General features: G+C 46.3%; 2 protein-coding genes across 3 annotated transcripts; both read right to left on the bottom strand.

Moving 5' to 3' along the window:
• Window positions 1–170: 170 nt before the first annotated feature.
• Window positions 171–11,743, bottom strand: APOBEC2 (apolipoprotein B mRNA editing enzyme catalytic subunit 2). 2 transcript variants are annotated; one of them, XM_054569328.1, is made up of 4 exons: window positions 11,697–11,743; window positions 11,415–11,569; window positions 2,908–3,471; window positions 171–569 (listed from the first exon to the last, which is right to left on the bottom strand). In XM_054569328.1, the coding sequence occupies exons 2-3, from the start codon at window positions 11,543–11,545 to the stop codon at window positions 2,928–2,930; spliced, it is 675 nt and encodes a 224-aa protein (XP_054425303.1). In that variant the 5' UTR covers window positions 11,546–11,569; window positions 11,697–11,743; the 3' UTR covers window positions 171–569; window positions 2,908–2,927. The 2 variants fall into 2 exon arrangements, with proteins under 2 accessions (XP_054425303.1, XP_054425302.1); XM_054569327.1 differs by having other exon boundaries at window positions 11,415–11,735.
• Window positions 11,744–22,114: 10,371 nt separating this feature from the next.
• On the bottom strand, window positions 22,115–23,628 carry TSPO2 (translocator protein 2). Its single transcript, XM_054568741.1, has 4 exons — window positions 23,562–23,628; window positions 23,073–23,274; window positions 22,557–22,698; window positions 22,115–22,315 (listed from the first exon to the last, which is right to left on the bottom strand). The coding sequence occupies exons 1-4, from the start codon at window positions 23,596–23,598 to the stop codon at window positions 22,115–22,117; spliced, it is 582 nt and encodes a 193-aa protein (XP_054424716.1). The 5' UTR covers window positions 23,599–23,628.
• Between the last annotated feature and the right edge of the window lie 465 nt (window positions 23,629–24,093).

Genomic DNA, 24,093 nt, shown 5'->3' with positions numbered 1-24,093 from the left:
GAGGGCCCTGTGTTGCCTAGACAAGTCCTTGTTTAAATCTCTTTCCCACTTTATATGTGGCTTGGTTCATAGCTTGGGAAATCACTATTCTTGGGACTTGATCACTGTCAGTAATTAACTTTTAAATTCCAAGTACCTTAAAAAACCTGGTCACAGAAAAACCACACCACTTCTTTTATTGTTGTTGCTTGCTTTTCTTTAGAAAAAGACACAAATGCATTTCTGGACATACTTCAAAGATCTGCACAGATCTTGGGACTGTCTGAGGCTCTTTGCCTTACGCAGCCCATTTTGGGGAGCAGTTAGAACCCTCAGCCCCATTAATGCCTGGTACCCACATATGGTTGCTGTTTCTCCTTGCAACTCACTTTTTTCCCCAGAGCCGCCTTAGAGAAAGATGCACAGCTAAGATGATTTACAGCATGAGAAGTGTATTTTGAATCCTCAGAGGGCCTTGTGCAGTGGGATTGGTTGGTGTCGAATGGTGTCCAGCTCCAAGTGGTATTAGGGAGTCAGGCATGTCCCGTAAGGCCATACCTGTCACTGCTGTCTCCTGGCAGCAGGCAGACCTTGATGAGAAAACAGAAAACACGTTACTGAGAGCCCTGCTGGCCCCAAACAATAAAGAATTTCTCTTGTTGAATTAGGGTTTCTGGTGTGCCTTCTCCAACAAGTTCCTGAATTTCTCTGTAGTCTTTTGTGACTACAGGCTTACCGAGGGTTGTATTTGTTCCATTCATGTTTTAGTACGGTTCACCCAGAGAAATCCCCAGAAGAGATGTGCTTTAACCAACTGTTCAAGTTGAATACGTGGTTGAATCCTAGTCTGTCATTTTTTTTAAAAGATGAAATAAGAAATAAGAAATATTTCTTTAACAAATGCCCATTTCTTGGGAGTATTTTAATTAAGCAGAGTTGTTCTTTTGGGCTTTTAGATAACAACTCTATTTCATGCCAATTTTTTTTTTCAACTTGGTACATTTTAACCTTTTCCTTCAGTAACATGAGCAACTCAAATAGAGTACAGGAAGCATGTTAATGATGGGTCCAGATACTACAGTTATGCACACTAATGGAAAGAAGTTTATAATGTGGAACATGTCCAATGATATTTCATTAAGAATAATTTCACTTAGAAATGGATTTTTCTATCAAACTAATTTATCTATTTCTGTGCAGATTAGCAGAAAGTACAGCCCTCAATTATCCAAAATTAAAAGCTCTTTTAATTCTCCTTGAAATGTTTATTTTTATAGCAGATTTAACTATCTAATTTGATTTAAGGTTGGGGGGAAGAAAACACACAAATCCCTGAGGACTTGCTAGTTAGGCAGCTAGAAGACGTGGCCCATGACTCTGAAAGATGTTTAAGAAGCAAGTATATACTAGGGTTAAAATTAAGCTACCAGTCATTCTGTAGAATCTATGTAGGGTTATAATTACAGTGATAGTACCTGCACTAATAAAATTTTCAAGGAACGTAAAAGGTAATTTTGAATCTCCAGAAGTCACCTTTAGAAATCTGTTTTTATTACCACTCACAGAGGTGTCTTATTTTATATGAGCAGAGTACTACGTGACATTATGTAACCATAGTCTCACTAAAGTCAATGAATGGGCCCTGCTATTTGTACCAAATGGCTGAAAATGGTGTCTTCATTGACTGACAAATGCTCAGCTAGAGAATTATCAGCCACCCTGAGTGCACATCTAATAGCAAACACCTACCAATATCAAGCTCCAGAACATTGATATTTTCAAAACGTGTTTATGAAATGACATCTTCTCTTGAGAATAATAGTGGGAGATACCAAATATGAGTATCTTCACAGACGCATGCTACTTTTGTGTTGTAGTAACATGTGAGTTATTGCAGAATTAAGGTTGTTTAAAAGGGTGGTGAAGACCCTTTCTCTGTTACTGGAGGACTTTGATCAGTAACTAAGGCCTTGTAAAGGGGCTTAATCATAGCATTGCTGGTGGAGCAAAGCAGATTAGATCAAATTCAAAAAAGATAGTAAAGGATTCTTTACTGTCTTTCCTGAGGGTGATTGGCCTCTTTCTGTAAGAGTCTAATTTACCCTCAGCAAGAGGCCAAACTGGCCTTAATTGTGTCCTAATTATTTGCTTAAATAGCTAATTTTTACTTCCAGTTCTCCTATCCTATCTTGATATCTGCAGGAGACTACTTCTGAGCTGCTACCTAATTTACAAACATCTTTTTAACCCTTTAAACATTCCTGCATAGGTCTTGTTGCTGTATTATCCCCATTCCTGCATTCTGCATTTTTCTGTGAGTTCTGCTGAGGTCTTCTCAACATAAGAAAAATACTCTTACATCATACATTGACATAGCAATTATTGGTCTCCCTCAAAGGGGAATCATTTGTTTGAAAACATGAAAGCTTCTCTGGCTGAAAAAAAGTTGACGAATTTCAAAAGTATCAAAAGTGGGGGGGGAAAAAGGCCCCCCCACCCCCCGGAATGAAACACCTGATTTAGAAAAAAAATGGAATGGTAGGATGGCAAATAGGGGTGGGAACAAGGCATCTCCAAGGTGTTCAGAATTAGTGATCCTGGACACAGGTACATGGGGGCACGTTTAGGGGATTGAAATATATTTGAGGCTGTTCAGTTGCAGGCCCTTGCACCATCTAAATCTTTCAATACAGGAACTCTTGTCTAATCAAAGTTTTCAGATTCCTGTCAACCTTAAGTATTGCATATTATGGGGAAAGATAGTCTGATATGAAAGGGTAGGAGGGAAAGGATTTAGGGGGAGGACCTTCTAAAATGTTCCAACCCAAAGCAGAAAGTGAAATCTTTCCCAGGGAAAATCTGTTATCACTATTTCGACTTGACCTCGAACCTTCTACGAGTTAATGGAGTAATGGTGCCATGACTCACGTGAGGCTGTGCCCAGCTGCCTACTTCAGGATATCAGCCAACTTTTCCTCATAGTACAGGAAGTTCTCCTGAATGTCCTCCCAGGGCTCAAAGGCCTTAGATTCACCCTCTTCCTGCTCTACGAAATTCTGCCAGATGTATTCGAAGTCCTGGGACTTCATGATGCGCAGTTTGCAGCCAGCCTCCTTCAGCTTCTTCAGAGCAGCCTGGATCTCGGGCTCCTCCCACATGAAGAGGCGCCCCACCAGAATGAGCAGGCGCAGGTTCTTGGTCTTGTTAAGGGTTTTGATGATGCGGTCAGCACAAGCTGCGCAGGGGCTGGAGGACACGTACCAGGTGATGTTGTACCGCAGGGCCGGGTCGAAGGTTGGCACGACGGTGTTGAAGAAGGCTTCCTCTGCATGGGCAGCTGCATGCTCATCCTCTAGGTATCCCCGGGATGCCTGCACTTGGCCTCCCTTGTCCTGCACTTCAATCACATAGCAGAGGAAGGTCTTGTTCCGCCCAGAACTATACTCCACATTCCGGAACTGGAACTTGAAGAAGTTGACAGGCAGTCGCTCCCTGTGGGTCAAGGAGACAAAGAGACAATGACGAGTCATTTCTAGGGCCAGCCTGGAATAGGTAGCTATCCAAGATCTCCTCACTATCAGTGACAAAAGGGCGTAAAAGATCCCAAAGCGTTTATCAGGAGGAAAGAGAATTTGGAGAGAGGTGTGCATTCTGGTCACCTCACTAGGGAGGGTCCCCAAACACTCCACCATCACTCTCAATGCACAACACATGCCTACATTTCAAAATCAATGACTCTTTAACCTGATTCTTCATTAGAATCACCGAGAAGGCCCTACAAACAATGCCTGGGACCCACATGAAGCCAATTAAATTGGAACATCTAGTGGGAGGCCCAGGTATCAGCATTGCCCTCCAGATGATTCTAATCTGTGCCCAGGTTTGAAATGCAGCATTTAAACAGTAATTTTACAAAGTAGCAAGCATGTAAAATTTCTCATGACAGCAAGACAGATTTTGCAGAAATTTCATGCTTTCATTCCTTTCCCTTGTCACTCATTTATGTTGCATTTTTGGCATGGAATAGCCTACAATTTGCAGTACCGTGCTCTCCTAGTGGCTGTTTCTCAAGCCTGTTGTTTCCCTCATGTGAAAGAAGGGTTGTCACATAAGTGTCCAAGAATTTTTTATCTTTGAGGCCATACTACCTAAGGGTATCTTGATATGATTGAGCTTGTATATAGCACTGAATCATTCCAAAGCCATGAAAGATTTGGCCTCTGCCCTCCAGATGCTTATAATCTAGTTGGATTCTAGCTGGACAGAGAAGATGTCAATAAGACAGCTGAAAACAATAGAAAACTGCTGAAAATGAGCAAGTAGAGTGAAGGACACACGAAGGCTCTTGAAAGTTTAGCCAGGAAGCATTGGAGAGTTGTTACAGGTTCGTGAGTAAAACAACACGTAATCAAAGTCATGTTCATGGAAGGGGACTGTGGTGGCTTTGGGCAGGCAGTGAGGCTAGGGTAAGCCTGAAATGAAGGAAGCCCACTTGGTGTCTGAGGAAATCAGGCTTGATGATGAACATGTCCAGTGGCTTCAAGGGGGAGAGGCATGATGAGAAAAAGCAGAAGAAGAAGGCTAGGTTTTTGGTTTTTTTTTTTTAAAGTTTAGTAGTAAGAAGGAGAGAGAAAGACAGGGACTAGAGAGGGCATCAGAGTTGAAGATTGTTTTTATGTATATGCATATGTTTTTCTAAAATAGGAGGCTATGTGCAGATTTGAGAGCCAAGGAGAATAAGGAGGCTTCAACAGGAAAGATTGAAAATGCTGGACGGGGCCCTGGCCAGGTGGGTCAGTTGGTTGGAGTGTTGTCCTATACACTAAAATGTTGCAGGTTTGATTCCCATTCAGGGCACATACCTAAGTTGTGGATTCAATCCCTGCTTGGGGCATGTAAGGGAAGCAACTGGTTGACGTTTCTCACATCGATGTTTTTCTATCTCTCTTTTCCTTCCTCTTTTCTAAGATCAATTAGAAAACAAACAAACAAACCCTCACATCCTCTGGTGAGGATTAAAAAAGAAAGAAAATGCTAGAAGGAGAGCAGGGGGTGAGTACCAGCTGGACAGGTTGAATATTTTCTTTTTCTTTTTAAAAAGATTTTAATTATTTATTTTTAGAGAGAGGGGAAGGGTGGGAGAAAGAGAGGGAGAGAAACAACGACGTGCAATCAGTTACGTCTCACGTGCCCCCAACTGGGTACCTGGCCTGCAAGCCAAGTATGTGCCCTGACTGGGAATTGAACAAGCAACCTTTTGGTTTTCAGGCCGGAACTCAATCCACAGAGCCACACCAGTCAGGGCTGAGTGTTTTCTTTTTAAAAAAGGTATTCTCTGGGGAGCATTTCAGATCTTGCTCCTCAGCATATGTCGTCCATTTAGCGCAAATAAACTCTTATAAAAATTCTCAAAATAAAAATAAAAATAAAAATGTAATCTTCGTGGCTGCCCCAGAAGGTACCCCATGGCAACCATTAACTTTGCTGTTTCTTCTCTCCCTGCCTTCTGTTTCCCCGAAGAGGTCAAAGAGGTCACCTAACTCCCTGGGCTGCAGGGGAGTCCCTGGTATCCCAGGGCCTTGGCTTCTTTGGGGTAAGCAGCAGGTGCCAAAGAGCTGAGTAAACCTGGAACTATTTCCCTGCAGTATTCCCTTCCCCCCATCACCAATTCTTCTCTATGCAAGTTCCCATATTCCTTGCTGGCGAGTTAAGTTTCCACTGTGAAGACAGATGTGTTTGAGGACCCAGCTCTAGGGATTCCTTCAGGTACTATACTTAGCTCTCTAAACCCCTCTGTCTCTAGTTGGATGTGTTTATTATTTACTTAACATTTTGGGAGAATGGATGCCTGATGATTCCCCTCTACTCGTTCAATCCCTGCTAGGGTTAGATCTCCCTAATTAATCTCGCCTCCCCAGGCCACTCCTGAACCTTCCTGGTTGCTAAATGATCCCTTCTTTTCCTGGAGTGTTGTTTTTTTCCTCTCAAGAAGCAGCTTATTTTACTTACCCAAACTCTTTTTTTTGCTTTCAAGGCCTTTTGCTATACCATCCCTCCTGACCCTGAGTCTAATCCAGAGTCACTTGTATGACTCTGTATGAAGTCGTCACTAATATTGTTGATACATTCTGCGACTTTGAACAAAACAATATGTAAGGAAACCAATTTTACCATAGGCTAATTGATATAAACAAGAGTTAAATTCCTATGGCATCTCATCAACATTATAATGAAATGTTGTTGAAAGAAACCTAGTTATTGGAGGACCTGCTGTATTCATGACTGTGTGGTTGGCTTGGGGGGCTTCAGCAATGGCTGGCTGTGGTCCCTCAGGATTCCTTCTGGAACCCCCAAAAGTATTGCTCCAACTTGGCCAAATACAGCCCCACTGAGTTTGAATTTGGCCCAGCGTGCAATTGCAAGTTGGCTGGACGGTCTGAGACTGCTGCTTTTCTCCGCCCCTCTTAAGCTCTGATGTTTTTCTCTCCTCCTCTCCCTGGGGAGGACCGAGAAAAATGTGAAACCCAAGGGAGAGGAAGAAATTTCACCTCTATAAATACTGTTTTTCAACCCCCCTGGCCAGCAGCCTCATGGTCTCCACTGTCTTTCATTAGAGATGACAGAATGAAACAGAAGAGATGCCTCAGGAACGGCAGTGCTCTCCAGGGGCAAAGGAAAAGCAGGGAAGTTCTTGGCTCCTAGTCTCTCCTTCAGGCTTCCTCAGGGACTGAGTTTGCTTGGGTTCTCCTTTGTGGTCTTTGAAAGGAGCAGAAAGATCAAATGAGGTTTTCTGGGAATTCCTACAGACTGACACAGCTAGGCCCTTCAGGGAAAGCAGGGCAACAGCATTGGTAGAGGTCTGAAACTTCCCCAGGTCAGTTTCAGGATAACATGGTCATGTCTGGTGATATTACAGAATCACAAAAAAGGTCAATGCTATTATGCCCAGCAGTAGAAGGAAGGAAATAGTGACACTTCTTAAATAATCACCTTTTTCTAGTAGCATGATATGCCTGAGGACCATATTTACTTATACTCCCAACCCCAGCAGATATTTTACTGCCACAGTGGAAGGTGTGTGTGCGGATGTTGCAGTGGTGGACAGGACAGCGATTAGGACGATAGATTTTTCTGCCTGGGCTTGGGCACTTCTTCAGGTACAGAAACCAACAGCATCATTCCTACTCCCAGCCTCAGATAACACCTCCTTAAGCACTTCCTTATGCTTTCTGCAAACAATTCACACTTCATCTGCTTAGACCCATGCTACTTGGCATTGCAATTCTCTAGGCAGGAAATTGAATACATAGAAAAAATGGCTTGGTAGAGGGGAAGGGATGTGTCAATTTGTGTGTGTGTGTGTGTGTGTGTGTGTGTGTGTGTGTGTGTGTCTCCTGTTCACATTAAAAAACACTTGTACTTCCTAAACATAAATCTATATAGTGAAAAGAAGCAACCTGGAGGGCAGTAGGTATTGGTCTGAGATTAAACATTTGCTCCAAGATAATCCATGAAGTGGAAAATCCACTGACAGGTAATTGAGTTTGACTCATTTCATCTTTCCTTCACTAGACCTTTTGCGACCTGCTTGAAAGAAACAGAATTGCCAGTTTCTTTCCCTTGTTCAGACCACTTTCAGAGTGGATGTAAGTGGGCCTAGTCAGAAGGAGGAGTGGAGAGAAGCAGAGAATTCTAACAGACAGATTTACTGGAGCTACTAAGCAGTTTGGTGGTCTGCTTGCTCCTGATTGGCAGCTCTGGATAGGATCCTGTGCAAAGCAGGCCCTGAGACTGCCCCTGGAGGCCCTTTTCCTTGGATGCCCCATCTTTACACTGAGCTTTGACTTTCCCGAGGCCCTCAATGGAGACCAGGGTGGTCTCTATGGAACAAACTTTCCCGACATGCTCCGGAGTCCAGGGTAAGTGGTGAGGGGCTTGTGGCATTTACAGTAGTGTCGAAGGCCCCTCACTCTTTGCCTGTCCCTTTTCCTCTGAACCCTGCCTTGTCCGTCTGTGCTCCTCTCATGGTCAGAGTAAACTACTGGAAGCTAAAGAAGTGGTAGGTAGGGCCATTTATCTCTGTTCCAAAATAACCCCTTTGATAGCAGGTTCAGCTTCATGCAAAATCATAGCTAGAGACAAAGACCAACACACAGGTGCTGCCAGGCAGATCCACAGTCACTCATCACTGGGATGGAGACACAGGGAGACAACCTATTCTTGTGTCCCAGAGCTACCCTAAAGCATGCTGAGCCCAGAGGCAGCCATGGGCCAGTGAAATTCTCTTCTGAGCCTACGACTGCTGGATATTCATATATCCTGAAGTTCTCTCCTCAAGTTCTTCCTGCAATGAATTCCCAAACCCAGCACCTGGCAGAGAGCCCAACACACAATAGGTGCTCATAATGAGTTCGTTCCTTTATTCAAAAACAAATATTTATTGAGTACCTCTTAGGAGCTGGGTACTATTCTTGGTGCTATAGGGATAAAGCAGTTAAAAGGCAAAGTTCCTGTTCTTGTGGAAGTTAAATACTAGTGGAGGAAACAGGCAGTAAAGAAATAATTCCTAGTCAGTAAATATTTAAAAGACTCCTCATAAAAGACTCCTCTTTATGGCTTTTTTAGACACAGTGTGATGATACGGAGTCAGACAGTCCTGGGGGTTCATGCCCTGCTCCATCCACTAGCTTTGGGCAAATTATGCATTCCTCCAAGGTTTGGTTTCCTCATCTGAAATATAGGTTGAATAATCCAACCCTTCAGATTTTGAGCAACTGCCGACATTTAAGAAATTAAACCTAGTATTGTTATATGGTGTCCCTTGGTGCCCCAAATCTTATCCCTCAGAGCACCTACTTAGGCACTACCAAAACTCATCCCTTCTCTACTCTTCCTCATTTTCAGAGGGTCCTCTCAGTGGTGTGCTAGTTTAGCACCCAGCAAGAATGAGACAAAACCCCCTGATTTCTAACTTTGCTGATGTCTGTAAACACTCTCCTTATGGAGACTTCAAGAATGCGGAGCTGGGAAGAGAGATGCACAATGGACTCTCAGCCAATGTGAGCTGGCTTGGGTACACCATCTGCAGCTTGAGATCCTTTTCTAACACTTTCCACCACGTTATTTGTTAATGTTCTTAGGTCTGCTCTCTATCCTGAGTGCCCTATTCAAACGTGAATCATGAGAAGCAGGATGTGTCTCTCCCTTTATTCCTACCTGATACTCTCTCCTCCCTTCAGACTGTTTGCTGAAAAGCCACCTGCTCTTCTGCTAGTTTGTGGCCCAAGTCTGAGGAGCAGTATGGACAGACCCATCCCCGTGAAGTCCAGGCCAAGAGGAGACCTGCTTGGGACTCCTTTCACTCCAGGGCATCTGGAGAGGGAAGGAGCAGAAAGCCATCCCCTCATCCTGTCCCTGCACAGACACAGCCACACCTCTGGGCTATTTTAAGCCATCTGTTTACCCCAAGGGGACCAGGAGACAGATCTACACAGCTGTTACTTGTGGCCAGGAAACACTCAGGGCCCCACCTCCTTCCTGAGCTGCTCTCAGAGTGCCCAGAAAGCTGCCTGCCCTGTGCCTCTTTTCTGAGCCTTGGGTCAGGGAAAGCTTCTGAACCACACTACCCTGCAGACGGAGACAGGTGGAGCTCTGTCTGGTGAACCTGGGAACCAGAATGGAGAAGAGAACAATGGAAAGGACACTTGGATGGAGTCAGAAGACCTTCCATTTACCGGTCTGAGGTCTTGGACAAGTCACTTAACCTTCCTGACTCTCAGTTTCACCATCTGAATGTGACAGTCCTATGTCTCCCTCTCCCAGCAGTGTGCTGAGGGTTGAATGAGCTCAGGCTCGTAAGTAGGCCATGATTATAAAGACCTGGACAGATGCAACCCTTTAGTATCTACACCTTGGGACTCCAAAGCCTATTCAACTCAACAGTCTAATTCTGTTTTGGACCTACCCTGACCCTATGCTGGGGAGATCACAACACTGCACAGAGTGGGCATGCACAGTGTGTGTGTCTGTGTGACCAGAACAGCATGGACCAGTGTGCTCAGGTGTTAGAAACAGAATCTCCTTCCAAAGAGAGCTCCTGGAATCAAGGACTCTCAGGCCTAGTGGCTCCAGGCTCTCCTTGTGTCTCTATTAATCTGTGCCCGTAGCTTTATGATCCTAAGCTCAGGGCCACATTTGTTCGTTGGACATGGGAGAATGCAAGTACAGAGGCTTTATCCTGGACTCTTGCCTCCAGAATTAGGAAGCATTTTCCCTCAGGTTCTCTTAGAAATCAGAAAATATCTGAGCTGGAAGGGGTCTTAGGAATCAGCTAGCATGACCTGTTCATGTTACAAGTGAAAAAAATGAGGCCAGGACTGGAAAGCCACTTGCTACACTCAAAACAGCAGGCCCAAATTGCCAGCCAGGGCTCCTTCTGCCTCTTGAAGGTAGCACCTCCATTCTTTCTGAAATTTTTAGTGCGGCCCCACTCTGCCCGTGCGCACTGCTGGACTCCAAGGAAGGGAGCCTTGGGGCTCAGGAGATAATGTGGCCCACGTGTCCCCTTTTTGTTCTCTTTGCTTAGGATCTTAGCAGGGTCTTCTATGGAAGGGACGCAGAAGGAAGAGGAGAAAGACCACTTGGCATTATTCCTGGAGACGGCACGATGTGGACAAGACAGGGACCCTGTCTGCAGCCCCCTCTTCGTGGCCTTGAGACCCCTTGCTCTGAGTCCTGGTTCCTCCTGGCTGTGGCTGCAGGGTGAGAGTACCTCTGCTGTCCAGAAACTCCTTGCCCTGGCCTGTTACCTGTGCTGTGACCTCTCGGTTTCCCCGAGGGTGGATGCGGACAGTCCCGGGGGACATTCAGAAAAGATTGGACAGGACAAAACTGCTTACTCAGGCTTAGAAAAGGATGAGTCTGTCTGCCCTGCTTTTGGATCTTCTCCTGAGAGAGGCTCTAAAAGAAAGAGCAAGAGACATGCAGATAGAGGAGAGGCTCACTCAGGAGCAGAGAGAGAAGTGGAGGGAGGGGTTTTTTGAGGCCATATTTAAATATGCCAGTGTCATCCTACGTCCTTACCAGGTTCCGCAGGACTAAACGACCTCTACCCAGAGAGGCAGGTGAAGTCTCAAGACCGGGAGGTGATGTCTCAGTGGTGGTTTCATTGCCTCCCAGGAGCTACTCCTACCTTCCCTGAGTAGAGGGTCTATGGTATCACCCTAAGAAGCCAAGCAAGATTTGCTGTGTCCCCGGCAGCCCCTTCCGTGCACACCTGTGCATTCTTACAGTTTGACCCTGACTCCTGCTGTTACCATCCTAAATTCCCCCAGCCCATTTAGCCCTTATTTATCTCTCTGTGTCAGCCTGTCCCCAGCCTGTCCCCAGCCTGTGCTCTTCTAGGGAGGACGACCCTAGGCCACACCGGCTCTCACCCTGTGACGATCTCAAAGGGAGGCAGTTCAATCAGCTCCTTCAGCTTCTCCGGGTCATCCAGGTTCTCCTGATCCTCGCCATTCTGGGAGGCAGGCGCAGAAGCCTCAGCGGCTTCTGTCTTCTGGTCCATGGAGGGTCTGTGGCTGGAGAGTCACTGAAAGAGAGGAGAGGTGGCAGTCCGGGCCAGGGCCTGGCAGCAAAGTCCCAGGCAGCTGTCAGCAGCTAAATCTGCTGGGGGATGACAGGCAGAGGACTGGGCAGGCCAGGCTGAGTGTGCTTACCCTTCACCACAGGCTTTATAAGCAAAGGCCTCCTGCCCCTCCCTCAGGCCCTCTCCCTCTATCTTTTTATAATTGAGTGACAGCGGGTGCCAGGATGGGGGGAATGGAAAATCTGGCCATGAGTATCCCCTATTTATCAGTAGGCAAAGACAGGAAGCTGGCAGGTGGGGATGGCTTGACCCGCTCTCCCTTCCCTCACCAGCTCACATAGATATTTTCTCTCCCTCCTCCTCCCTTACCTTATATCCTTCCCTTTGTTTCCTTCCCTACTTCCCAGCTCCCTGAGGATTGTGGAAGGGGCCCCAGGGCAGGCACCCTGAGATTTAGGAGGGAAGCGCTCTCAGAAGTTTAAGCAGGATGAGGCTTGTGCTGAGGTAGTTGCAGAGACCCAGGCCAGTTTGCTTGAAGAAAGTTGGGCTCAGGGTGGGATAAGAACTGCCAGTTTGGGAGGAAACTGAATTGTTACCTGAAAGGAATAGATGCAAATTTGCCTGTTATGGACGCACAATGCAATGACAGATTTGGGAGTCTCCAGTAGTAACAGTGTTGCTGCCATTTATTAAGCTTAGAGTTTTTGAAATAGGCCAGACAGTGGGTTTAGTGGTTTACATGTGAAATTGGACTTCAGGCTCTCAGCAGCCCTGGGAGGCAGTGTTGTACATGAGGAAATTGGGATGCACAGAAGGTTAAGGGCCTTGTTTAAAGTCATAAGCCCATAAGTGGCAGAGCCAGGATTAAAACACAGGCTTTATTTTTATTATTATTAAATTTATTGGGGTGATATTGGTTACTATGATTATTTAAATTTCCAGTGTATAATTCTTTAATACATCATCTTTACAGGACGGGGCAAAAGTAGGTCTACACTTGTTCATATGGAAAAAATGCAACATTTAAAATAATAATACAAGAATAAAATCTGTTTCGCGTACTCAACACAACTGTAAATCTACTTTTGCCACACCCTGTATATTGCATTGTGTACTCACTACCCAAAGTCTAGTCTTCTGTCCCTGTATATTTATTTACCGTCTGCAAACTCCCCCTCCCCTGCCCTCTGGTAACTACCATACTGTTGTCTGTGTCTATGAGGGTGTTTTTTCTTTCTTTCTTTCTTTTTTTTTTTTTGCTTGTTTGTTTTTTCTTTTGTTGTTTTCTGTTTTATATCCCACATATGAATGAAATCATATGGTTATGGTCCTTTTCCATCTGACTTATTTCACTTAGCATGATAGTTTCAAGATCCATCCATGATGTCGAAAATGACAGTACTTCATCCTTTCTCATGGCCAAGTAATATTCCATGGCATGTATGTTCCACATCTTCATTTGATCATCCACTGAAGGACACTGGTTACTTCCATGTCTTGGCCACTGTGAATAATGCTGCAATGAACATAGGAGTACATATATCTTTACAAATAAATGTTTTCAAACTTTTTGAGTAGATACTCAGAAGAATTATTGCTGCTCATATGGTAGCTCTATTCTTCATTTTTTGAGGAATGTCCATTCTGTTTCCAATAGTGGCTGTATCAATTTACATTCCCACTAGGGGTATATGAGGGTTCCCTTTCTTCACATCTCCAACACTTATTTCTTTGTCATATTGATAACAGCTATTCTAAAAGGTGTCAGGCAGTATTTCATTGTGGTTTTGATTTGCATTTCCCTTATAGCTAGTGCAGCTGATCATCCTTTCATATATTTGTATGTCTTCTTGGGAGAAGTGTCTGATCAGGTCCTCTGCCCATTTTTTAACTGGGTTGGTTGTTGTTGTTGAGTTGTATGAGTTCTTTCTATAATTTGGATATTAGTTCCTTATCAGAGGTATTATTTGCAAATATCTTTTCCAATTTAGTTGGTTGCCTTCTTGTTTGTTAATAGTTTCTTTTACCCTCCAGAAGCTTTTTAGTTTAGTATAATGTCATTAATTTAGTTTTGATTTTACTTGCCTTGCCTTGGGGTCAAATTCATAAAACCCCCTCTGAGACCAAGGTCGATAAGTTTAGTACCTATGTTTTCTGCTACGTATTTTATTAAAACCCAGACTTTTTACTCCAGAGGCCAAACATTCAACCACAATGCTATGTTTCCTCTTAGTCAATTATTTAAAATTCATTTAACAAATATTTATTGAGCACCTACTGTGTGCCAAGTACTGTTTCAGATACCAGGGATATAGGAAAGGAAAAAAACACAAATGGAAATCCCTGCTCTCACGGAAGTTGAAGGGGTTAGACAATAAACAGGATAAATAATACATATGATCTATTTGGTAGAGGTAAGTGCTAAGGGAAAGGTAGGGAAGGGGAACAGAGTGATGAGGGCAGGGTGTTACATTTTTGTAGGATAGCCAGGGAAGGACTTTGAATAGGAGATGATTGAGAAAAGATCTGAAGGAGGTGAAAGAAATAATAATACGGATATCTAAGGAGAACGTGTTTCAAGGAAGAGAAGAGCAGATATAAAGACCCCGAGGTGGAAACAAGCAAGGACACCCCTGTCTGGAGAGTCCTAAGAGATGAGGGCAGAGAGATAAATAAGGGCTAAATAGTCTGGGGCCTCATGGGCTCTTTTTCTCTGAGTGAGATGGGGAACCACTGTCTTTGAACAGATGAGACACATAATTTGACTTGAGTTTTTACAGGATTGTTCAGGCTGCTTGTTAAGAATAGACCAAAGGTGAGAAAGAGCAGAAGCAGAGGGACCAGTTATGAGGCTAGTGAAACTAATGAGAGATGGGGTCCCTAGAGAAATCCCTGAGCTGGCGCAGAGTCGGAAGATGGATGGATGGTTTTTGCAGTTCACATGAGAAGTGTTTAGCAGGGGCCACAGGTTTTCATGTTTGGGGCAGTGCAAACACTCTAGAACACTCTCAGGACTACAGAAGGGTGGGGTCCCGGTCACCTAGATGTTGAAAGTGAGGAACGAAGGACACCGGGGGACTGGGCTGAACATAGCTTCCAATGGGAATGGCTGGGGGAGATAAGAAGGTAGGGGACCCCTTTCATGGCTTGGCTACAGAATTGGAGTCAGGGTGGTTTGGAAAATTTGGGGCTCTCTTCTCTAGAGAGTTCTGAGCAGCACAGTGTCCGAAGATGCCCAGGTATTTTTGTTTGCCTGAAATAGTCATAGTTTATACCTGTTGTCCAGGCATAATTACTGCTAGTGCCCCTCTCACCCTGAATTTGGCCCCATATAGACAGAATACTATATGATCACCCTACCTACTGGGTTTATTACTAAAAGCATTCTTATCCAGAGAATTCTTTTTCCAGAGACATAAAGTACAGGATAGTGGTAGGAGTGCCTGTGTCCACAAAGAAAAAGCAGCAATAGCTGATAAACAGCAAACACACCTTATTATTATCATCACACAAACACCTAGCATTTAAATGCAAAAGTTGGCTTCATTCTTTTACTTGATCCTCCTTTATCGAGGGCTCCTATATGCCAGGCACTATAGTAAATACTAAGAATGCAGAGACGAAGAACACATTGTTTCACCAGGAGCTCCCAGTCTTCATGCTGTCTGTAGTACCAACAAGCAGTCTGCGTGCATCATCTCATTTAGTTCTCACATCTATGTGTACTGTAGGCCTTATTTTGCAAGTTAGGGACCTGCAGCTCAGGAAGGTGAAGGGATTTGTGCAAGATTACACAGGGAGGCAAGTTCAGGTCTTCTGAGCCTAAATTCTTATTTCCAGAGCTGCTCCCAGCTAGCTGTGATGAATCATCTGTATACCATTATCAATGTTGCAGCTACAGTGATGGGCTTAGTTCAAGAGAGGAAGAGTAAAAAGTTCTGGGGAGGGCGGGGCCCTTTCAGTTTGCTGTTCCCCTGTGGGAAAGACTTCTTCCCTTGGTTCTCATGTGTAACCCTGGGTTGGGAGAAAAGAAGAAAATTCCATGTTTATATCTCTCTCCCAGCCCTTGGTTCACTGTGTGATATTGGCCAAATCACTTAGCATCTCTGGGCCTCAGTGTTCACATCTGTGACACAGGCTGAGCTATTGCTCTCTATTCCAGCATGGTCAAAGCAGTGGAAACGAGGAAGCAGGGCTGGCTTCTGAGGACCTGCAGGGAGGAGATGAACAGTGTGGTGAAAATGTTCTGATTGAGTGATGTTGGGAGGTGATGCAGAGGTGGTCCCAGGCTGGTGCTCTCTGAAGAGATGACCCTTCACTCCCACAATACCCATATATAGTTTTTCCTTTGACACTTGAGTGAGTGCCCTAGACCTTCCCCTGGACTGATGACTGACAGCTTCCTTTTTCCACTGCTCCTTTCCATTCCCCCTCCCCCCATCTCTGGAAGCCCTCTGACAGCTCTGGCTATTTATGGCACCTTCTGGGGCCCTGAATTCCTGGCTGGTCCATGTCTCTTCTTTCCAAGTAAGACCAGTTTCCCTTGCTGGCCCCAGAATGCAGCAGCTAATCTGGGGGGATCAGATGCCAGGAGCCGGACTCCTCCTCCTGCAGCTGCCACTAGACTCTTTTTAGGGCAGGCATTCCTGCCCCGCCCCCCGCCCCTCCCCACCATGGCAGCATTACTGAGTAAGTTTCTATCAATATCACCCTCCTGCAAAGAAGGAAACTGGGAAATAAAGTATCTAGATTAAGATCATACAAAGAGTCAGTGATGCTGGGATTTGAACCCAGGTCAGCCTCCAAGTTCCATGCTTTTGCCACTGTGTTATCCTGCCTTGAATTCAGTCACAGTGAGAGCCGTCACTAGCACAGCCTTGACTGAGGGCCTGACACTGGTCTAAACAGGTCACAGAAATTAACTCATTTTGTCTTCACAAGGATATTGGGGTAGGTGATAATATTAGCCTCATTTTGGGGGAGGGGGGCAGTGAGGAAACTGAGACCAGAGAGGTTAAGTGACTTGCCCAAGGTCATGTAGCTGGTAGGAGCTATATGCTTCCATAGTCATGCTAACCCCTTCACTATTCAGTCCCTTCTTCACTATTCCCTTCACTATTCAGCTACCAGGACTTGGGGAGGCCAAGCTCTGAGGTAGGAGGAACAAGAAAGGGACTCAGGGAGAAGGAGTTCTTGCAGGGAGATTGGGCTCCGGAAGCAATTGGTATATAACGGAGTGGGTGTGTGTAGGGGGTATAGGCATAGAGACACCAGACAGCTGGTGAGTGGGGATGGAAACCAAAAAGGGAATTCTCCCAATCTGTTTCTGTGGGCCCCAGCCCCCTCTGTCCAGGTGGCAGTGGCTGGAAGGAGCTTGGTTAGGCCCAGAAGAAGCCACAGCCTGCCTCTCCCTGTCCTATTACCCATGGTCATTTCAGGAAACATTTGGAGGTGCTGGGAGGTGGAGGTGGAGGGAACAGTGCCAGGCACAGCTATTCCTTGGGTCTCGGCGGGATGCCGCGCTGCCTTCATGGGGAAGGGAGTAGAGAGGCCAGGAGGGGGCTGGTGGAAAATAGTATCCTCACCAGGGGAAGGTTTAAATTCTCACCCTGTGAAACAAGACACCTTGAGAGCATGTTGATGGAGTGGGTGCTTTATGTGCAGGAACAGCTGAGACCCCAACAGCACGTTGCCCCAGAAACCCAGCTCAGGAGTGCCAATCCCTTGGTCACTACTGAGACGAGGTACACAAACAACGGGCTGGACACCTCCTGGCAGACAGGAGCCTGCCGCTTCCAGCAACCGCTCTGTTGACATAAACATGGGAGTGTCCAGAGCTTTGGCTGGGTAGGAGCCGGGAGCCAAGGGTTTCCCAGAGTCTGAGGTCGGGATCAAAGAAAGGACTAGAATCACAGGGGAGGTCAGGATTTTCATTATCCTCCTATGCAGGACACAACGTTTGGCTTGCCATGCAGAATACATTGCTCTGGGCCAAATGGTGACACCTGGGACTTCAGTCCTGGCCACCTTGGTTCTCCATTCCAGTGGCAACTCTCAGAACTGCCTGACTCCCTTTGCGGTGTCTTTGAAGAAAGTAACCTGATAAGAATCATACACATTATGGTGACTAATAGTATTCCTCTTTGAAGAGGTGTTTGCAGAGTCCAAGAACCTGCTGAGAGAAAGCAAGAAACTTAACAATCAACTTTTGAGAAGAGAATTTCCGCCCTTAGAAATGTGTTGGAGTGGGTGCAGGTGAAGGGGAGAGGGGTTTTTCTGGTACTCCCCCGAGCAGATAATTTCCAGGGGGACCTGGGAGATATAGACACAAGAGGGACGAATGAGGCTGAGTAGACACGGCAGAAGTCCCTGGGGTGACAGAGAGGCTGCTCCTTGCTTGCATGCTAGGAGAGGGGCCTCAGTGCGTGAAGGGTCCTTGTGAGCCAGGAAAAGGGCAAGGGTCTCTGTGGACTCTACCTGAAGATGAAAGAGGGCGTCCAGACGTGAGGGGGTCCCATCCAAAGTCAGGCTTTTTTTGGATGGATAATATGTAAGCCACTATGGAGGAATAGTCATAAATCCTTAAAACAAAAGTGTCTTGTGCTTGTTTTTTGGAACTACAAGAAAGGGGACCTCTGGGAAGACTGAAATTGGGCTTGGGTGCAGGGGAACCCTAGGTGATAGAATGGATGGTGGCCACTACAAGGGAAGACAGACTTTGGAGCCCTGGCCAGGACTGACAATACATGGGGTGGCGGGGGGGCTTCCACTACAGCATCACCTCTACCTGCCCATAGGGAGGAGGGGCCAGAGAGGCATAGAGAAAACATCTCCTGCACCCTGCCCCACCGTCAGCCCCACCAGCCTTTGTCTGCTGGGTATACTCCTACCAGTCTGCCCTCCTCACCTCACCTCTGGGCATCTCTAACCTGAAGATATCAGTAAAGGGATGAAGAGTGGAGCGTTCAGGGGAGGAAAGGAGAAACTAGAATACAGTAGAATGAGACACCCACCTTTAGAGTGGCTATTTTACCAGGTGCTGCTCCCAATCTCTCTAGATATTGGGTGGGACAGCTGCATGGTGGGAGAAGAGCTGTCTCTCCCCTACCCACCCAGTGAATCATCTTCTGACACATATGCCCACTCAGAGACAAATAGAAAACACTGCTCAAGGACAGAGAAGCACACACACATGATTTGGATGGTGGAGTCCTGGGACACATTTGGCAAAGGCAGGAGGCAGCTCTGACTCTATTTAGGCACAACTCGAGGTAACAAGAGAGGAGGGGCTGAGGACAGTGTGTGCTCCAGGCCAGGTTCAGGACTGGGAGGTCGGGGAGAGGAAGAGGCCCAGGCAGGCTGGGAGACTGGGGGATTAAAGCCTCCCACCCAGGAACCAAGGCGCTGGTGCACAGGAGGATTTTAAGGATGACTTTGGGGTCAGAGGATGAGAGTTTGGGGCTGGGATCCTGCCCTTTCCAGCTGTTTCTGCACAAAGTCAGGAAGTCTTTTGGTTTGGCTCAAGCCATGTCAGGTAGTCATGCTATTCCAGGGCTTGGGACACGGCCCAAATTGAGCTTCCTTCTAGGGCCAACTTTCCAAAACTAGAGGCCTCCAGCACCCTGGGTTCATAGCATGAGCTCACTCTGTAGGGGTCAAAGTCACATGATAGGAATGGTGCATCTTTTTGGAGGGTCAGTTTAACTTCTAGACTTAGTCGATAACATGAATAAAATTGGTAGCACATATGTATAATGCTTATATGAAATGATGATGGTAATAATGACAAATACCTCTAAGGTGTTCACTTATCTAGTAAGGTCACACAGCAATGGTGGAGCCGGGATAAGAACCCATGCGGTGTCACTCCCAAACCATCCTCAGTCAATATTTATAGATTACATTTATAAATTTACAACAGTAATATATATAAATGGAGCTATAAATTCAATTAAAACTAACTGAGGTGCAGACAAAGTCTTCATGAATGTGGAAGATACAGAGCCAGTGATTTTGTGGGTTTGGCACTGGCCAGGCTAGTCCACAGATCTGAGGGGCAGCTTACTCACTCTACTGGCTCCTAGAAGTTTGGGAGTACTGCTGGGTCTTGAAGCAAGGTGGGTCTCCAAGTGTCATATGAATCAGAACCATGTGTGCTTTATAAATGGGTGGCCTCCTGGGTTGCCCTTCTAGGATAGCTAACATTTGTTAAGCACTTTCTCTGTGCCAGACATCTTTTTACTCATTATCGCTTTTATTTTTCCCCCAAATTTTATGAGGTCCCCATTTTACAGACGAGGAGAATAAAGCACAGACAAAGCACAGTGAATTAAGTTGCTCTAGGTTACTAGTTAATAAATGACAGTCAGTATCCAAGCCTCGGATTTTCTGTCTCCAGGGCCAGAACTACAAACCACTGCACCTTTGGGGCCTCATTACTCCAGATAATCTGATTCCATGAGTCCGGAGTCAATGTCTTCAACCAGGGCTCCAGGAAGTCACCGGGCCCCACTTTGAGAAGCAACGTCCTATGGCAGCTGTTCTCAATCTGGCTGTACTTTAGGACCACCTGAGAAGTTTCAAAAACTATTAATGTTCTTCCTTTCCCTAAAGAGAGACTTTTTTAATTGGTCCAGAGTGGGGTGCAAGTGTTGGTGGGGTACAGGGCGGCGTTTATTTTAATGGGACAAAGCCTTCATTTAATCAATTAATCAACCAAACCAACATTCAATCAATCAATTGAGCAAGCTAGTATTCAGCAAAGATGTATAAACACCTGCTCTGTGCCCTGTGCTACACTGGGGCTGAAGATACAAAGGTGGGCGGGATGCTGTGTGTGTGCCCTCAGGAGTACGGGCGACCAACCTGCCTGCCGGGTAGGTGGGGTGGGTGCGGATTCGTTCTGGCTGTTCTTCCTTGGTGAGCTCTCGAACGAGCCAGGCTCCCCAGATGATGTCCTTCTGACTGCTCCCTCTGCGAGGTTCTGGGCCGCTAACTGAGAAGATACAGTTGGGTCCAACCCCAGAGCTCAGGTTACAGAAACACAGGTTGTTGAAGCAAAAGGGCTCCAAGAGACCCTCCATCCATGCCTGGAGCTCTCAAATGTTAGTGAGCGGCTGACCAAAATGCTGGGAGTTTGTTAAACCTAAAGATGCCTGGAACCCATCCCAAAAGTTCTGATTCCTAGGTCTTGGGGGGGGCGGTCTGAGGAATATGCATTTTTAATATGCTCCCGAAAGGCTCTGATACACAGTCAGCAGTGGCCCTCCGGGGCCTGTACTCACTCCCCTAGGAAGTTTTATAAACACTGATGCCTCCGAGGCCCATCCCTGGGGAGCCTGGTCAATATTTTTATTTTTTATTTTTATTTATTTATTTTTTTAATTTATTTTTTTTATTGTTCAAATACATTTGTTTCCATTTTCCCACCACCACTTTCCCCTGCCCACCCACTATTTTATCTTAATCCTCATCCAAGGGTATATTTATTGATTTCAGAGAGAGAGAGACAGACTTCATCATTTGCTGCTTGTATGCGCCCCAACCGGGGACCAAGCCCGCAACATTTTGGTGTACAGGATGACGCTCCAACCAACGGAGCCACCTGGCCAGGGCCTGGTCAGTGTTTTTAAAAGTTCCCAGGGCAAGGCGCCTGGGCCTTCCTGCTGGCCTTGTTTAGGATTTGGGGCAGTCACCACTTGCTACCATTAGGACTCTGAAACAATAGGAGATGAAAAGAAGAGGTGCGAAAGACTGAAATAAAAATGCCAACGAGAAGATTTACAAAGACAAAAGCAAGAGAGAAGCCTGGACAAGAAGGTGCCATCGAATTCACTCGTCTGCACCAAGCTTTACATCTCCCTTTTTCACATTTTTTCTCATTATAATAGTTATTAATTGAAGTGAAAAACTAATAGGATGAGTATATGAAAACAAAAAAGATCTATAATATTACTTATAATAATTACATAAAGCCTTAGTATGGCATATATGATGTATAATGTATATCTTATAACCATATTATATAATAAACATGGTTATTAATATAATTAATATAATATCAATTGAGGTCGGATTTGAGAGGGAATGTGAATGGAGTGGAGATGGTGCGTGACCCTTCTCGTACATGTGTTCACACCTGCATCCCCATGTGCACACTCACACACATGCACACTCACACATGTGGACACACTTCTAGTCCCACTCTGCGGCCCTGGACATCATACACTCAAACTCAAACATACCCTTCATATCACAGCCTCAAACTTAGCATTTTATTAATCAATATTACTAAATTAATATTTATTAATACAGAATTTATTACCTTACATTAAGTATAAAATAATTTTCCTTCCTCTTTCTCATTTCTCTAAATTCTTGTGAACAGTGGCACAAGGGGACCTAGGACAGTGGGCACACTGGGGTGAGTCACCTTCATGACTCACCAATCCCTGGCCACCTCCTCCTCCCCCAAGAGCCTCACAGCCTGCCTGCAGTCTCTTCCACCCCTCCCTGGCCTTCCTCCTCCTTTTCCTGTGCCCTGGAGCCTCAGTCGCTCTTCTCCGCTGTGGGCTGAGGCTGGTGCTCTGGACAAAGGCTGTCCCTCCACAGGTGGTAGGCGATGGAAGCGGTGACGGTGAGCCAGGCCAGGTAGGGCAGCAGAAGCAGGGCAGCCAGCTTGTTGATGGGGTGCCAGATCAGCGCTGTGCTCACTACAAGCCCATAGAGCAGCAGCAGGTGCAGCAGGGCCTGGGCCGGGGGCAGGGCAGTCAGGCAGGCTGACCTGAGTGCCGGACCCCCTACCTTTCTGCAGCACCCTGGACCCCATGAGCCACGTTCCTGGGACTCTGTGCACTCCACTGGAGTTCAGAAGAAGTCTGCCCACCTGACGTCTGCCTGCCCCTGACTGAGCTGCTGTGCTGCCTACTTCTGGGGCCTGGTGGTCTCACCGGCTCTGACATTACCTCCACTGCTGAACGCTGCACCTTACCAGACCAGTGGAGTGGGCTGCGAAAAAGAGAATCAGGGCGGTCCAGCTGATAGCGAGCTGCACAGCATAGAGGCCAAGAGGAAGGGCCAGGGGTCGCCCGAAGCCCCCTCCCAGGTCCTTCCACACCAGGTAGGAGGCATAGCTGTGAAGAGATGGTGGCAGAACACTGAGAGGGAGGATGTTCCATGGCAAATGGAGGAAGCCCTCTGGCATAAGGACTCCTGGTTACAAAGAGAGAACCCTTGTGGGCTGCAATGAGGGAAAATGTGTCTAAGCATCATTTGAGGGCCGAGAAGAGATGGTGGGAGCAGTTGGGCATGGTGAGATGGGGGAGAGGCAAGGAAACTTGGAGAGGACTGGCTGGAAGCCTAGGCAGACACAGAAGGAACCCACCATATTAGGCAAGATAGAGTGCCAGCCCTTTGGAGGTCAGTATGCAGCAGTAGTTTAGGTATAGGGGGACTTGTTCCCATTCCAGTGAGTACCAAGGCCGTGGCATGGGAAACAGGTGCTTACCCCATGACAGAGTAGATGGTTGTCCACACAAGCAACAAGGCTTTGTAGGGTGGGCACCAGGGCAGGATCCTCAAGCCGTCACACCAACCAGACAACGTATTTGGGACAAGGAGACCGACAAGGATGGGTCCCAGCTGGGGCAGGGCCACAAATATGATCCCTTGAGGCCACATTCTATTTACGGAGGCAAAATCTGGGGGGGAGGGCAGAGAACATGCTCATGGTGAGCCTTACCTTTAATCCTTTCCTTGGGTCTACTTGTCTGTCTCCTCCTATCTAACACTATTCCCTGGCCTGAGCACCCGTCACCCTCATAGGAGGTCTGGGCATAGAGGCTTTCTCCCTGCTTGGACCATCTCCTGTCCCACTCCTTGCCCCTTTTCTGGTTTCCATGGATTGATTTTTCCCATACCTCTCATTTGGCACTCAGAAGATACTGTTCAGTATTGATAACTGCATCTGAGGTAAAGGTTCCTCTCCCTCAATGAATATGTGATTCCTGGAGCTCAGGTCCACATATGACCATATTTTGTACCTCCCACAGCAGGCAGCACTTGGCCAGGCCCTCGACAGGAGCAGTGTCTTAGGCTGATCTCAACAAGCTGACATTACCGACCTGGAAGAACCATGCTCAAAAGGCGGGAGCCTGAGGTCCCTGAGGGTCTTTTCTAGTCAACAGTGGGCCAGCCCTTCTGCCCAGGGCTTATCTTACTACACCAGACTGGCAAACCCCAGGGGCCCAGCCAGTCTGAGCTCCTGCCTGAATTCAAACTCAGCTGAGTGACACTGTGGGTTCTTTTCTCTGAAACCTTAGGTCTCATCTTACCCTCAGGGCCTGTGGAAAGTTCTTCCTACACCTATCCACTTCCAGAGGTTAGGTGCCACAGACACACATGCCCAGATTTCTCATGGGCTGATTTTTCAAGGAAATAAATGTCTGATCTTTGATTAAGAAGCTACATGCTCACTTGCATGTTGTTGTGAATGCCATTCCCATGTGGGTTGATGCACAGACCCTCCT

Source organism: Pteronotus mesoamericanus, unplaced genomic scaffold (assembly GCF_021234165.1).
Source record: "Pteronotus mesoamericanus isolate MK-2021 breed Mesoamerican mustached bat unplaced genomic scaffold, CSHL_Meso_final contig_20, whole genome shotgun sequence".
Classification (NCBI taxonomy): Eukaryota; Metazoa; Chordata; class Mammalia; order Chiroptera; family Mormoopidae; genus Pteronotus; species Pteronotus mesoamericanus.
This window is presented reverse-complemented; position numbering and strand designations above follow the sequence as displayed.